General features: G+C 43.8%; 1 protein-coding gene across 1 annotated transcript in view; it reads right to left on the reverse strand.

The window, feature by feature from the left end:
- BMPER (BMP binding endothelial regulator) overlaps positions 1–13505 on the reverse strand; it is a 147621-nt gene extending 134116 nt beyond the window's left edge. Inside the window, exons 1-2 of the mRNA XM_063406681.1 lie at positions 13127–13505; positions 12206–12291 (exon numbers count right to left, since the gene is read on the reverse strand). Coding sequence (XP_063262751.1) covers positions 12206–12291; positions 13127–13241 — 201 coding nt within the window. The 5' untranslated portion in view covers positions 13242–13505. The remainder of the gene's footprint in view (positions 1–12205; positions 12292–13126) is intronic.
- Between the last annotated feature and the right edge of the window lie 2771 nt (positions 13506–16276).

The raw sequence follows: 16276 nt of genomic DNA on the forward strand, positions 1-16276 counted from the left end.
GACCCATGGGACCAAGAACACAACCTGCTTTTGGAAGTGACTCCTGCAGTGGTACCTCTTGATAGATGTAAAGGCAGTGTGATATATCAGGTGCTATTAAGATCTTTGCTAGCAGGTTCTATTTACATAAGTATAGAGTGCAGATAGCATCTTGTTAACCCAATTAATGAGACTCAAATGTCAGGAAACAGATTATGCCTGGCTCAAAGTCCACAGTGCCCTGAAGGCAGACAGACATGATTTCATTGTGTGGGACAGCACTGTTCTCTTTGAGCAAGAACTCAGGCAGCAATCCTTCTACCTGGACAGCTACGGGATACAGAAAGATGATCTGAAATCCAAAAGTTTCACGCCTTTGCACAAGAAGGGCTCTATATGACGAGAGACTCAAGTGTCACGTAAAACAGAGAACCTGTGGCTGAACCAAGGAAAACTAAAAACATATCCACTTGAGGTCTTGGAAAATTAAATTTTTATTAATTGTACCTTCATATGCAATTAGAGAAAGTCCTTGTTGCCAAGTCACAGCCAAGTCTGGATTAGAAGAGAAGCTGTTTCATCCAGCCTGTCCACACTGCTGTGTTTTACATGGGCAATTGAAACGCACTTCTCTACCCCAGAGAAGAGGGGGAAATTTCCCAACCAAGATGAGATCACTAATCTCTTCATCAGAGACTCTCAACACACTACTTCATACAATAAACTGCTGTTCTCCCTCAGCCTCCAACTATTAAGCTCTATGATACAGAAGCAGATGCTCCTGTCACCCAGGTCAGAGCAGTGAACCCTGAATGGCACAGCATGAGGTGCTTGGCCCCAAAACAGAGGGGGGCTTCAGGGAAAGGCCTTGTACTCAGCAACTGCTGACAACTCTCTGCTCGGCATGACAGCCCTAAGAAATTCCTGTTTGGAGCTGTCTTCTCAGTGGAGGAGACAACAGAAAGCATGGGCTGCCTGGGCCAGCAGCCCAACCTCAGCACCGCTCAGAGGGTTAACCTAAATCCTCTGATGGGAACAGCACCTGTGGCCACAGTCACAAGTTGTCTACAAACACACAGGTGTCGAATTAATTCCCCAGAAGACACTTCAAATCTTACTAACCTCTGGTTCCAGAGCCATGCATAGCTTTCCTGAAGTCACACTGCATCCACATCCTCTCCCACCAGCAGTCCTTGTGCGCACTGAACAGGCTTGGAGCTGCCTACCCATCTCTCCAAATGGCTGCCTTCCAGAGAAACTCCCTTTTCTGGTACATGATTTGCTTCCTTTTTCCCTTTTTTGGCTCCCACCTTTGTATGTGGACTGTATGTAGACTGGTTCAATTATTTCCAAAAAACCCAATGATATCAAAGATATTTCTTTTATACTAAAATGATTATACAAAGTTTTAGGCAGCAGATATGTACACCTCACATAACAAGTGCATTAAACCATTCAAATTTCTTACTATCATAGCCTCAAGTTCTAGATATTTTATGCATTTCAGCTTCAGATCAATTTCTGGGTCAAATGATTTTTGCTTGAGGATTGAAAACCTTGCCAAGTTAAACTGAACATACATAGACATTTTCCAGAAGTCATACAAATTGCAGACTTCTTCAGTTTCCTCTGCATTTTCATGTTAGACAAGTTCTGGTTCAGTATCAGTGCATTCTGCTGCATCTTAAATGTCTACATCAAGAATTTCCTCCAGAAATAGTTGATTATGCCTCAAACATGCATCTGTTAAAAAGGTTCCTTACCCTACCAGACCTCCAACATTTTAAGGTGTAGCAATTTTCATTTTCCAGCATTTTTTATCCACTGTACTTACAAACATCCACCAACTCTTGGTTTACAGGCTAAAGAACTTGCATGCTTTGCATTTTGTCTGCCAAAATAATTTTATTCTTTTTTTTTTAATCAGAAGCATTTTCCAGATTGAATCACCAGGACTGTTTGGGTAGAAGGGTAAAGTGCTACATATGAAAATTATCATCTGGGTAGTGTCATATACAGAAAAAAAATATTCTCTGTCACAAACAAATGATCAAGAGCCTCCCTGTAGTAGGAGAGCCTTCTGGTTAGTCAGAGCTTTATGTCTTACACGCAATCCTTCAGCAAACAGCCTTATCTCAAAGCCAGTCACCCTGCCTGGCTCCTTCCTGCCCTAGAGGTTTCTAGGTGACACAACATTGAGATGCTTCACTAATTGGCACAATCAGATCATACTCATTAGGTAGCCCTAGAGCAGTCACTTATCAGCTCTTCTCCATCTCTCCCAAACCATACCTCAGCCATACATCCAGACATAAAAAAGAACAAGGAGACAATCTCAGGACAACCAAGGTCTGTTATTCTTCATCCACTAATAAATCCTAAGACAAAACAGAAAAACAAATGCAAACATATGACTCTAGCTGCCCATCAGAACAAATTTTGATGATTCCAAGCCTTGGGGAAACTCCCATATCCTACTGAAGCCATTTAATATAACTGATCATAAACATGTCAGGGGCAGGTTAAAAAAAAGAAGAAAGAAAAAAAATAAGGAAACACAATCAAAACCGCATAGACTTCTAGCCCATGAACTGTCAAAAATCTGATTTTCCTGGCCAGGGCTATGCAACATATTTGCTTGCATTCCGCTGGTTATGGAGGAGTGCAAGGTGCTGCTGCCATGTCTCAAGGAAGATGTTTAGCCATTAAAGAGGATTTGAGCCACACCATGGGCTCTTGGGGAAAGGGGCAGCTGATCCTGCAGCCAACAGAGAAGCCTGGGGATCACGCCTGAGCTGCCCAGGGCTGAGCTACACCTGGTTTTCAGTGTGAAGCAGAAATGGCAGTCTCCAACTTCTCAAGTCTTACAGGAAGTTTCAATACTGCATGCTGAGTTTACACATACTTTAGGCTGCACCGCTACCAGGTGACTGCCAAAGTCCTGTGTGAACCAGACAATCTCTGGGGCAAAATGCAGTGAAACCAGGTCAGCAGAGCTCTGGGGCAGAGTTAAAGATGGTCCCACTCAACCTCTAATAGTGAAGCTTCATGAAAAGGTTTACTTAAAACAGGGACTCACAAAAACTGGGACTGCAATTATTCTGGGAAAACATCAGGTCTTTGGCATACTTTTTTCTACATGGCATTTTATCACTTCCCCATTCTTAGTACTCAAAGAATAAATATAATCTCAACTCTAATGCTGTTTCTCAGGACTGCCTTTCGCCATAGCATTTCCCAGCACACACATACAATGCTTCCCTCTCTGAAAAATCTAGGATACAATACAGGAAATGAAAACTACAGTCAGGAGGTTGATGTGTAGAATGGATGACAAAACAAGTAAAAAGGATGCAAATCATAGACAATGCATGACGACAAGTAATTTGCTCAGCAAGGTGATGGTACACAGTTCTACTTTAACACCAGACTATCCAGAGCAAGTGGATTCTAGACAGAGAACAAAAAAAAAAAAAAAAAAAAAAAAAAAAAAAAAACCAAAAACAAAAAACAAAAACAAAACAAAACAAAACAAAAAACCCAGGGAAAAGAGTCTAATAAATAAATGGAGAAACGAACAAAAAGTGTATGACATTCTGGTGTCAGCACAAAAGGTCAGCTTCTGGGGATGACAAGGGATGAGATCCATGGTGTACTTAGACCCAGAGCTCAGCACTTGATTCAGCTGGATGCAAAAGGCTGCACAGAGCTCGATTGGCCAAACAGACAGATAGGAATTTTTTAGCTGCAGCTTAATGCATAAGATGAAGAGGCCAAGAGACCTCAGAGGAAGTAATCACACCAGTTATTAGGTACACTCTAAGCAAGTACCAGTATGATAGTCATTTTAATAGTGGTAATACAGGTAAAAGCTTTTATGTAATATTGGAGTTTTTTTCTTCACAATGGCCTTTTATTTAACCATAAGTTCAATATAAAGAGCTTGCATTTTCATTTGATTTTTTGGTTGCTTTTTAGTATTTTTCTTCCCTCAAATTTTCTATTAAAACATGTTGGGGAAATAAAACCAGATATTTGGTGGGTAAAAAATATCTATTTTTATACAGCAGCACAAAGCAGAGCAGCAGAAGTACTGACACTGTGAGCCATTCACGTACAGAACCATAATTCTTAAAAGGACCATTAACAACTCAATGGAAGAAACTTGAAAGCTAATAAAAACTATATACAGGTAACCGTATGCTTTTAAAATGCCATTTTGATATTGGACCAGCTCTTTAATAATGTTTTTCTTATTGGCAATAAAAAAGTGTCTTAACTTAGACTGATCCATTTTGCGCTTATTGTAGACGCATTCCAAAGACATTTGCAAGTTATATTACATTTTTCCATTTAGTTTACAGCGTTTTTGTGCCCTTCATACTTTTCCATGTATTATTTATACATATCCTTTTGTATCTGAGCTATCTGATCCTTTAATTACACCAGAGAGAATCTCATTTTCATACGTGATGGATTGGATCTTCATCATCGTTACAGTGACATATCACCAGCTCTCTTCCAGGAGGGCTTTGCCAAAACCTATAATCAGTTCAGCACTGTGTGCATATGTGTATTTGCTCAGTGCAGCTGATTCTGTTAGAAATGTGCAAGTAGTGAACTCTTCACTGTCCCATGTGGTCTGAGAACAACATGAAATATCTTCTTCCAGCCTGCAGATTTCCAGAAAGGCTTCATCATAAGCTGTTACACATGACTGGGTACCACATCCCCAAAATAATTGTCACAACAAAGCAGAGTGATCTGAAGGTCAACATACCTGTGCTGGGATGTGCCACAGTCTGAGAAAGCTCTTGGATATGAAGTGCAGAAAGTGGGCATCAAAGGTCCACAGATGGGACAGACACAACAAACAATACTATACAATCCATGCCTATTCCCCAAAGGAGAAAATCAGAGGAGACTTTGCACATGGTACTACTTGACCAGGGTGGGCATACCTGTATATGGAACTAAATTGACTTGAACATTCCTCAAAACTGCTGATAGAAACTTTAGGGATCAAGCCAGGGTAGCCATCCTCTACCACACACCATTTGTCAAGCAGGTCAAAGTCTTGTTTCACAGGTGTTTTGCATGAATTAAGAACAAGTACAGCTGAACCTACCAGAATCATCCTCCAGAAGAGCCTACCAAAGCAATCACAATCCACCTCTGGGTCTTGATCCAAGTCACTTCTCTCTTGCAAGACCTCCTTCATATATACATATATACACATATTTGTACATACATTTCTTTAGTTTCTATGACAAAGCACATATGGGACACCCTGCTGCACCAGACATGGCGTTGTGTCTGGGTTTTGTTTTCAGAGTTTGTTTTTTTGGGGTGTGGGGTGTCGGGTTTTTTCATTTAAGAGATGGCGTATACATCTGTAATTGGGAAAAAACCTAATAAAACTTTAATCGTGTTGGAGCATGTTTGCATTTCAGGAACCTTTCATGCACCAATCAAAAAAGCATTCTCTTTCGGAGTAACATGGGGGTGAAAACTACCAGTACACTACTGTATCATAGGCTTTTCGTCTCTCTGTTTATTATTTTTGTGGGTGAAGAGAAAGCTGATTGCATTATACAGTAATAAAGACCAAGAATATTTAAATTGGAAGAAGATGCAGTCTTGGTAGATGCTGTAGCTGATGTACGTAAACTATTGAAATTAAATTAAATAAAATAGGTATGAAAGAATTGTTTGATGGTTTTCTGTTTGGTTTTTAATATGCACTACTCCACTAAAAGTCATCTGGGCCGCATTATACCTTGAAGCAACAACAATTGAATCCTCATGTACTAAAACACTGCCATCTTCACTGAACATGTGTCAAACACTTGCTCTCAGGCTAGCTACGTGCTTTTAACTTGTGCACTGTGCCACAGAAATCAGCTGTGCTATAGGTAAAGAACCCCAGCCGATCTAGTAGCTGTTCTGCTTTAGTCTGCAATGAGGACATGGTTTTTAGGATTGGGCTTCATTTTGGCTGCAGGGGGAACAAATGTTAAAATTATTTCTTCAGATTTTTGGTTTGCTTGCACTTGGTTTCACCAATTTATTCATTCAAGCTAGACAGAACACTAGGTGTTAAAATGACAAACTTAACATAATTTTTATGAGCAAAGGTCAAATTATACACTGCTCATTTGGATTTAAAAGCGGAAATTTGAACTACAGAATGATGTTTCATGCTGAATAAAACTTATGGCAATCAAAGCTCTGATTTCCAGTTTCCTGAGCTCCTGTCTCCAAACTTTTCTCAGATTTCCAACACTTGGTTATCCTTTCTGGCTCACATTTATTTCCTTCTGGTCTGGATTTAGGTGCTAAAAGGTGGAGACATATGATTACCGCTCCTCAGGTGCAACTGGCAAATTTGAGGCACAAGCAGGAGAGAAGTGGGGAGGAGAAAAGCTGGGGGAAACGGCTCTGGTTTAGATGTGGTTTGTCAAGATCACTACTGGCTTTTATCAGCTATTTCTTGACACAACTCACTTTGTTCTAAACTATGTTGGGCAAAAAAAAAGATAATAAAAGATCCTTTCTCCCCACAAAAACCATACAAAAACTCAAATCATTCATTCTCTTCAAAAAAATTCTAAAAGCCCTTGCAATGTCAAGACCACCGTTAGTTGAGGTACGCTTACCTATTTCCTTGCAGTTTCTCACTTCTACCCTGTCCCTTTCAGCTGCCATTTTTGGTACCTTCGTTTTGAAACTACATACACCACTGGCCAATAGATACATTATTCTTGGATCCCTGCTTGCCTCTGGCGAGGTGTTCAGGGTCCGTGGAGATGATGACAAACCAGCATGAAATGACATGGCTCTCCACACTGCCACTGGCACCACCACCCATCATCGTTGTCACTGCTGAGCTCATCTCACCTTCAAAAAACTCAGCACTCAGAACCTTAACTCAGGCTAGGTTAATTCTGTGGTCTTTTTACATTCTCGCCCTATAATTATGCACAGGTTCTCATTTCACCTATTTCTGATGGGCTGCAGCATTTTTATGTCTTTTCCACGCGTATGTTGAAGCACGTATTTCTTGAAAGCAAATGCCATAATATCAGTTGTGAGCCTACTTCTATTTTGAGTGTCAGATACCTTCCAGCCAAAAAGCTGTACCAACAAAAACTCTGATGAATTTGATCATTTACCGTACTTGTACCAGAGCTGGACTTAAATATTCCATGACTGTTTCAAATGCTGACACTCAAATAGAAGAAATCTAATCAAAAATTCCCTTAATAGTCTGTTAACAGCATTTTGCCCTTAACATTTCAAAATTCTCAGTGTACAAAAAGTCCCAAACTTACAAAAATGTGCTAGCCTTTCATATATATGAAGTCTTATTTGATTCTACTAACAGAAATTTTACTTATGCTTCTACTACCTTCAGCCCAAAATTTTCACATATAAAAGAGAAAGATCTGAAATTGTCATACACAACATGTTTGGGCTCCTCAAACCGCACAAGATGTGCAGAGTGCTCCTATGGATTAAAAAAAAATCATTTTTCCACAGATGTGGGAGGATAATTTTAGAAGATAATTTTTGCATTAGGTAGCGTAGCTATAATCACTTGCAGTCCTAAAGCGTTTAATAACTGGAATCAATTTCTCAAAGTGAATCAATATAACTCCATGATGAATACCATTGAGATTATTTTTTTTTTTACCTATAATCCTCATTACCAATTCAGACTAGTTCCCTAAAACACAAATTTTTTTCACTCATCTTCATTACCCACAGTTTCACTACTCTGATTTTCAGAAGCCAACAAGACTTAAGACATTTTTAATGTTGACCATGATATAATGTCCAAATCATATGTTCTCTAACTTTTTTTTTACTGTGTGGTCAGGGGCCACACCATTATCTGAAAGAACAGTTTCCCTTTTTTAACAATTTTTCTTCATAGGGTTGGTTAACTTACTGCCCATCACATCCAGCATTTCCTTTCAGTGTTTACCTTCATGTGACACAGAACTTGCTGCAGCTGAGAGCATTTCTCATCCTTTCATCAGAAAAGTCTTTAGCTATAAAAACAGTTGCAATGGGATGCTCAGCCATGGCATGATCACAAAAACAATTTTCCAGTGCAAGTTCTGTGGGTCTGTTTTACCCATCAGCTCTAAATACTTTCTCTGGTGTCTGTGTTTAACAGCATATAAGGTGAATGCATTTGAAAGCAGGTACTTTCAGCTGCCTTCAGCCTTCTTTGCCCTTTTCCAGTTTCTCAAATCGTATGGAAAACAAGGTAGGATATAACATTTCCCGAGACAGTGCACCTCTGAGGAGATGCAGAGCCACAAGACATCCAGAGTGGGAGTGGGCAGAACACTAGAGCACTCCGGCTCTAACAGCATTTTGCAGATAGCAACAGCAAGTCATAAAGCATACTCCCCCAAACCTCTGGATCATGAGGACAGCTTTAATTTGTCTTTTGCCCATCCACGCCTCAGAAGAAGCTCGGGAGAGCAGACACACCAAAAACCTGGCATCTGTGAAGTCTGCCTGTTTTCAGAGACACAAAAGAAATGAAATATGAATATGTTCAGATGATGACTGTATCACCCACATCCACTTGTGAAGTGGAAGTGCATGAAGTAAAAAGCAGTGTCTTTGTAGTCAAACCATTAGACCAGGAGTTAGGAGACCTGAGCTTTCATCAGTCCACTAAGAAATTCTTTGTAATAAGAATTGTAATAAACCACATTCTGTTCTTTGACTTTGATGTCTTTCTCTAAAAGGACAAAAACAAAATGGCCATTTGTTGCACTCAGCTGTAATTAATGACAAGTTCTTTGGAGATCAAATTCACTCATGTTAATGCCATTGCTAAAGTGTGGTAATTGTAAGAGCTCACATTGAAATTATTGTCTTAGAGATATTAAAAATGACCATATTTATGGCGTTATTAAGACCACTGAGACATATAAATTATGAATTTGGAACTGGAGATTTTACCCATAGAGACTTATTCAGCTGGTAGTTCTTGTACGCAGAGCATTACAGTGTTTATGTACACATACACCTACACACCCTTAGTCTTACCTGTTTCCTTAAAGGCAAGCATCAGAGCTGTTCCGTGCACTCCAACACATTTCATTTTGACAAGCAGGGACGTCCAAAGCAGAGCTATCTCACTGTGGGTGCAGTGCCTTTTTATTAGAAAGCACTGGCCGTAGTTCAGAAGTGGATGGCTTACCACACACCATATCTGAAACCTCCAGCACATGATCCTCTGTGTGAACTCCTCTATCACCTCAACTTCTCTTTCCACATGTTAGAGCAAGTGCCCAAGAATAAGCAAATCTGGTTTGCTAGCTAAACTTGGCTATTTCTAGGAGATCCTCACCAATGTCCCTTTGGTATTCAAGATTCAGGTGTTCCTGTTAACAATAAAATTCCAAAACAAGAGCCAGAAGCTTCCCCCAAAGCAGTGTCCACAGACAGCAATCTGTGCTCTAGCTGCATTGTTTCTGCTCACGTTCCTGCCATGAAGATCAGCCCACCCTGATGCTAATCAATGAGAAAAGACAACTTTTGGTTTTGGTCTTCCTGCCAAGACTTTCCAGTGGTGTAAAAGGAATTGATTTTGTAATTGCTCTCTGCAGTCCTCATTTCATTATTGCCACTTACTCATAATCCATGAGCTTCCAATGTTTACCACATTTACTCCTAGAGAACTACCTGTTGCTTTACCCTCCAGAATTGTTTAGCCTGTTAGGAGAAAGCCAGAGATCATTTTGCTTATGCTGCTTCTCATTCCCTCTTGCTGGGATGCATCCACATGCTCCGCGGGACAAAGTTCTGTCAAAAACTTGCTGATACAGTCCCTGCATTTCAGTTCTGTGTCCTCTCATCTGTGAGATGGGCAAAGTCGTGGAAGGGAGTTAATAGAATCACAGAATGGTTTGGATTAGAGAGACCTCAAAGATCACCTAGCTCCAAAACCCTCGCCATGGACAGGGATGCCACCCACAGGACCCCATGCCTGGCCTTGGATACTGCCATGGATGGGGCATCCAGATAACTCTAGATATCTTTAGATATTCCTCTTCATCCCAGAGCTGTTCAGATTTCCATAACTTGTGTTTTATTTATGGCAACCTGTGGTCACAGAAATGCATCACCTCTAAGAAAGACATGCCATAATCCCATCTGCAATTCCAGTGACTCACATTACTGGTGTTTTTAATATAGGTGCCCTCTGTTGAATTTTCTGTCCTCTCTTAAACAGCAATTGCTTCCTTTCTGTAACAGCAGATCAAGCTCTCTTTTTAATTGCTCACTTCTTCCAGTATGAACATCCATCAGGTTTACCCTTGAAGAGTATGATCACTCTTCCAGAGAAAGTTCCTCACTGAATTGTTATTAAACAATCGATATTTCTAGTTGAATGTAAGGCAATCTGGTTTTTCTCTTCCCTCCTGGTCACAAATCACCCCATTGTTTCTTTTGTTTTGTCTCTCCCCAGACCTCTTAAAATTGATCTTTTCCCTTGTGGCAGGCCTAAACAAAGATTTCAGCAACGGGCAGCCCAATAAGTCAATGCTTTGGATGTTGCACAGCATTAAAGCCAGTATCTCCAGACTGGTTTCCTTCTTCTCTACCAAGTCTCCCAGCTTCCAACTCAAGAAACAGAGATTGCATTTATCCTTTGGCAGAAATGAAGCAGAGTGTAGCCAGGGCAGGTAACTGCAGTAACTCACTAGGCATCTGTGCGCTTAATAAAACATAGTGTTCTCCTGGCACAGAAGGGAGCCAAATGCCCTCACTGCCATTTCACTAAAGTAAGCCCTGCAAACCACAGGGATTTAGAGTTCTTACATCCAATGCTTTTTGCAGTTCTTCATGCTCGCACACTAAAAGGGTGCTCATTGATTTAATAAAGCCAAGGTCTAGAGAGATCTATAAATACAAGTGTTTTACCCTCATGCATTATTGCCCTGATGCCCAAGACTGAACTTCTGCTCTTTCACAGATAAATTGCTTCCTCGCTGGTTAACACCAGCTTCCATTAGCAAAAGTGGTGGCAGACATATTTGGGAAGGTGATCCATGATAAAACACAGCTCCGTCTCTCTTTTTGTTTTCCTTTTGATTTCTTTACTCGCCACATCCCATGCTCCTCTTTTTCCCATCCGACTCTGCTCAGAAGAAATCAATAACATATTCTTTATCAATATTATCTAAAAAGTTATCAATGAGCCTCACTTAAAATCTACTGAATTCAGTGCAGTGACAGATATCAACCTCGAGGGGCTCAAAATGATCTGGGTCCTACAGTTGCCAAAATTGCCTTCTAAAAGGCGGTCTGAAACAATTCTTTACATCTTTTATAGACTTAAAATAATAGCAGTAATATTAGGGGGAGAGGGTGTGTTGATACTTCAGTCCTAAAGTAGAACACATTCTGTACAATCAGCTACTCTCTAAATTCCAAAATGTAAAACATAGGACTCCTAGCCTATACTTTTCTTTGCATTCAACAGCAAATTAGGGTTTATGGGTTTTATTTAAAAATATCATAGGAAGTTTTATTTTGAATGACTGTTTTACAATAACTCCTAGGCATTGGCTTGTCCAACTGAACTGCTCCCAAAAATGCTTAACTCTGAAACAGAACGACAAGGAAGTGGAATGTTTCTCCCCAAAACGTGTAGCAGCTAGAAACACCATTAACCACTGAACTCCCAGCACAGCAGGCAAAGCACCCTGATGAAAGCATCACTTGTGCTTTCACTGTCATGTCATTACAGCACGTACAGTCACATTGCCGCCTTCACCCTGCAGCCTTGCGGAGTTCCTCACCCACCGGGATTGTGACAGGGAGCTCATGGGACTCAGAGCAGCAGCGTTTCCAAACCTTACCTTTCCTTCCTTGCTGAGCTATGAGCAAAGACTTCCGGGTGCACCCCCAACTCTGTAAAAGTTCTCCCCACAAATTCACATGGTGAACATGGTTTCACAATGTCCTGAAATAAAGTCATGCACAACTCTGTGCCCGGGCTTTAAAGTCAAATAAATGACTGCCAGATCATGTATTGGGTTACTTTCCATTAGCTCAGCTCTGAGATAACCTTGTGTTACATAAAGGCAACAGAATCACCCAAGATTTGATTATGTGAAACATTCCCCGCTCTGTGCAGTTACATTTAGTACACGTCTGAATGTTCTTACTAGGTGAAATACACACTTACCATGCAAATACACATTATACAAGGGTTGTCTGTGATAAAAGGTATCTGCAGAATTTCCCCTTCATTTTCACATTTTGCAACCGATCCTGAAATAGAAATAAAGATTTGAAAATACTAGCATATTTCATTTTACCCTGACAGTTTTGGAAACTATCCTCATCACACTCACATTTAACCCTTGCTCCATTTCTAGCCCTCAATTTTAAACCCTGCCTTCATTTGTCCAATCTAATCAGGCAAGGATGTTCAGCGTTTCTGTTCTAAAGAGAACAGGGGAAATGAGTGGCCTTTTACTGCCACACAAACCTAGACTTTTTTTGTGCCCTGGTTATAGCAAAGAAGGACGCTTTTTCTTCTCTCAGATGACGTGTGGAGAATAACGAGTACTCCATGCAAAGCAGGATACGTCCATAACGATAGATCCAGAGCTCACTGAAATCAGCAGAAAGCTGTCCATTGCACTCCGAGGACTTCGACAAGCATAAGCCCTATACCAAGCATCCTTTTAATGCACGGCAACCACTTGGCAAATGAGTCAGAATTAGCAGGCTGACTGTCAAACGGAATCAAATTAGGAACCCCTTTACGGTCCTAATGCTGATTAGCCGGTATTCTGTCATGCTGGCATCACTCCTCAAAGCCTAGAGGCTCCTCACTTGCGCTAGGATTTGATTCTGCCTTTCCCTCCATGCCCCAGATCTCAGGAAAATAAAACCCTCGAGGGGAAAACAGGGAGAACCGGGAGGCGGGAGAAAAGGAACAAGAAAACTTTTTTTTTTTTTTTTGGGGGGGGGAGGGGGGAGAGAGGCACGGCTGCTGCGCTCACCTGCCCCAAACCACGCGGTTACACCTCGGGTGCACCGCCCTTCCCTCCAATGCCACCCGGCGCAGGTGGGCCCGCCAGCCCGCGCCCCGCCGTACCTGTGAGCAGGGAGGAGGCCGGCACCCCGGGCAGGCACAGGACGCCCAGCAGGACGGCGGCGGAGGCCGGGGAGAGGCGCGGGGCCGCCGGCCAGCCCCCGCCGAGCCGCGGCATCGTCCCGGGGGTGCCGCTGCCCGCCCGCCGGCCGCGGGGCAGCGTCCGGGACGCGCCGTCGGGTGGCGGAGCCCGCCCACCCCCGGCACGCCCGGCCCAGCACCGACCCCCGGCGCCGGGCAGCGGCGGGGGCGTGGGGAGCAGGACGGGAGACCGCGGCCCGCCGGGGAGTCCCACCCCACGGCGGCACCGGGGGAGGGGACTGTGGGTGCGGGAAAAGCAGCTGTCAGCGCCTGCCCCTCGGCCCCGCACCCCCTCTTTCCATCACCCCCCTCCCTTGCCCTCATCCCTTCTTATACCTTCCTCTCCCCATAGTCCCTCCTCCGGCACCCTCCGGCCCCCATGCCTCCCTCCCCCCGGCGCACACACGCACACACAGGCTGCCAGCCCCAGACCCCGTTTCCCTGCCGGGAGATGCCCGGCCACTCCCTCCCTGGCCCCGCCGAGCACCTCCTGGCCCGGCAGCGGCGTCGGGGGGCTGCGCCCGCGGCCGCCCGGCGGGAGGGGCGGGGGAAAGGGAGAGCTCGAGCAGACGAGGAAAGAAGAGAAGGAGGAAAAGGTAGAAGAGGAGTAGCAGGGGAGGAAACGCGGATCCTCGGGCAGGGCCGGGGTACCTGGGCAGAGCGCGGCGGCGCCGGCTGCCTCCGGCGGGCTCGTCCCCGGCTTGTGTCAGTGCCCTTCGTGCTGCGGGCATGTTTCGCCGGCCGCCAGCGAGCGGCGGGAGAGAAGGAGGGAAAGAGGAAAGGAAGCGAGGGAGGGAGGGAGCGAGGGTTCGGAGGCTGTCCGCCGGGAACTCTGCGGAGGGGCTCTGCTCCCCGGCTGCCCGCCCGGCCGGGGCCGCCGAGCTCCACTCGCCTCCCTCTCCCGCCGCAGCCGCAGCCGGCCTCTCCCCGGGGCCGCTGCCCCCCGAAGGGGCTCCCTGCGGCCCTCCCCGCCCGGCTCCGGGGCTGCCCCTTCCCCTCGGGGCGCCAAGGGCTCGGCATGGTCTGCGCTCGGCCGAGGCGCTGCGGAGCAGCCGGGGGCAGCTGCCGGGCCGCGCTGTCCCTCCCCGAGCCCGGCCCGCCGAGCGGGTCCCTCGGCCCGTCGCTCCCCGGTGCAGCCTTTGCAGCTCCTCCTCAGCACTTGCCATTTGCAGGTCCACGCTTTGCTGTCCCAGGTGTAAACACGGGCAGTGTTAGCGATAGACAGCACCGGCACCCAGCGTTTGCGCTCACAAGCAGGCGCGGGGTCAGGACGGGATGACACCCGTGGCGTTTGGCAGGGCACTCTCCTGTGACAGATCTTCCGAGCTTGTTTTACAAATCGATTTCTTTCAAACTGTGATGTTTCATGTGGGGAAATGAACACTCTCTGAAATAAACTGGTCCGACAACAAGATGAAAAATGCTTTCATATTCCTACCCGTTCTTATTTCATTTCTTTGGGGGCTGCATGTGAGCTGCGATTTCCAAAATGCTTACAAGTGGCAGGCCAGTGTATACAGGACTGCTTCAAACGCATTTTACTTCGCAATAAGATGCAAGACAATTGGATTTGCAAGTTTCATTTTGAGAGTAAAACCCAAAAGCCAAGACCTTTGAAAGTCTACACCTTTGTTCTAAAAAGCAAGATACGTACACCTCACTTCCAATACAACTTGTCATCTACCTTTAGGGTAGAAAGCAAAAGTCCTAAAACAGCTGCACCTATGGGAGGAACTGAAGAAAACTGATACGGATCACCTTCTGGACATCACTATGAAAAGCCCTTTCCCTGAGGAAAGGAAACCTAGTTTTTTCTTCCAGTCTTGATCTGTGTGGGTTGAAGCTGCATAGGAACATAGAAAAATTTAGATGCTATCATAAGGGGTTTATATACCCTAAAAATACAAGCGTGGTCCTAAACTTTCTCCATGCTGTGTAGAATACATGAAAAACTCAGTATATAAATACAATGCATGTAACCTGGAAATATTTCTTTTTCTTTCTGGGAAATGCCATTTTTACATTTCCATGCATTTTAAATGAAGATGAGCCTGTAGAGGTACACTTTATTATGCACTACTCCAGAACAAATTTTCGCACATCCAAATGTTTTTTCCATTGGAAAGGTGTACTCAATCTTCTGGTAAACTGGCATTTTCTTACTTCTCTATCTGTAATCAGTGGTTACATTTCCCTTTTCTAATTACAGTGCAGCCACAGCCTTTCTAAAGCAACAGCCATAGGAAAAATAAATCTACCCTAATAATTTCCTAAGTGATAACTACCACAGGAGAGTACTTATATTATCCAATGCATCGAATCTTCTCTTTATGCTGGTCAAAAATTCATTAAATATTAACATCACCCGGTGTGAGAAACATACAAATCACAATGAGGGCATCAAATAACAATCCAGGCATCCAAGTAACAGCAGGGAACATGCTAAAATAGTCTGGAAAATGCAATGAGGGAAGTTCTTTACAAAATGAAGACAAGAGGTGACAACAACTGAGCATCACACTGAATCCCTGCCATAATTCATTCACTTGAGACAAATATTTCATGAAATCATACTAAGGCAGGGTAATCACAAGGCAATATGTACAGATTTGTGACGTGATTTTCCTTTTCCCGTGGAAAGAAACCATTGTGATCATCACTAAAGCACCTTCAACACATTGATTAGGCCTGAAACTTACCTCTGAACAACAGCATGAAAATATTGTCCATGGGTGAGCTTGCTCCGTCTGTGCCCCTTCTGTGGCAGCAGCAGGGCTGAGGTGAGGAATCTGCCCGTCTTCCTTGCTTGAAGCACCTCCTGAAAAGGGACTTTAGGTCTCCCCGTACCATGCTTACACTTCACTGCCTACTGCTGTCCAGTGGAAGAGCCTGCTGAGGGCTGGTGCTGCCTCTGAGTCTCCCTGGTTCCCTATCTCCTCTGTCATCGGGGAAGAGGGGAGATGAGAGAGACGCCCATCCTTAGCAGCAACCTTTGTTGCTTCCTTGATATTGATAATGATGACATATCACAGGGGAAGATCACTCATTTAAACCTCTCATCAAGTAAAACCC

The sequence above is a fragment of the Prinia subflava genome, chromosome 1 (genome assembly GCF_021018805.1).
Source record: "Prinia subflava isolate CZ2003 ecotype Zambia chromosome 1, Cam_Psub_1.2, whole genome shotgun sequence".
In the NCBI taxonomy this organism is placed as follows: Eukaryota; Metazoa; Chordata; class Aves; order Passeriformes; family Cisticolidae; genus Prinia; species Prinia subflava.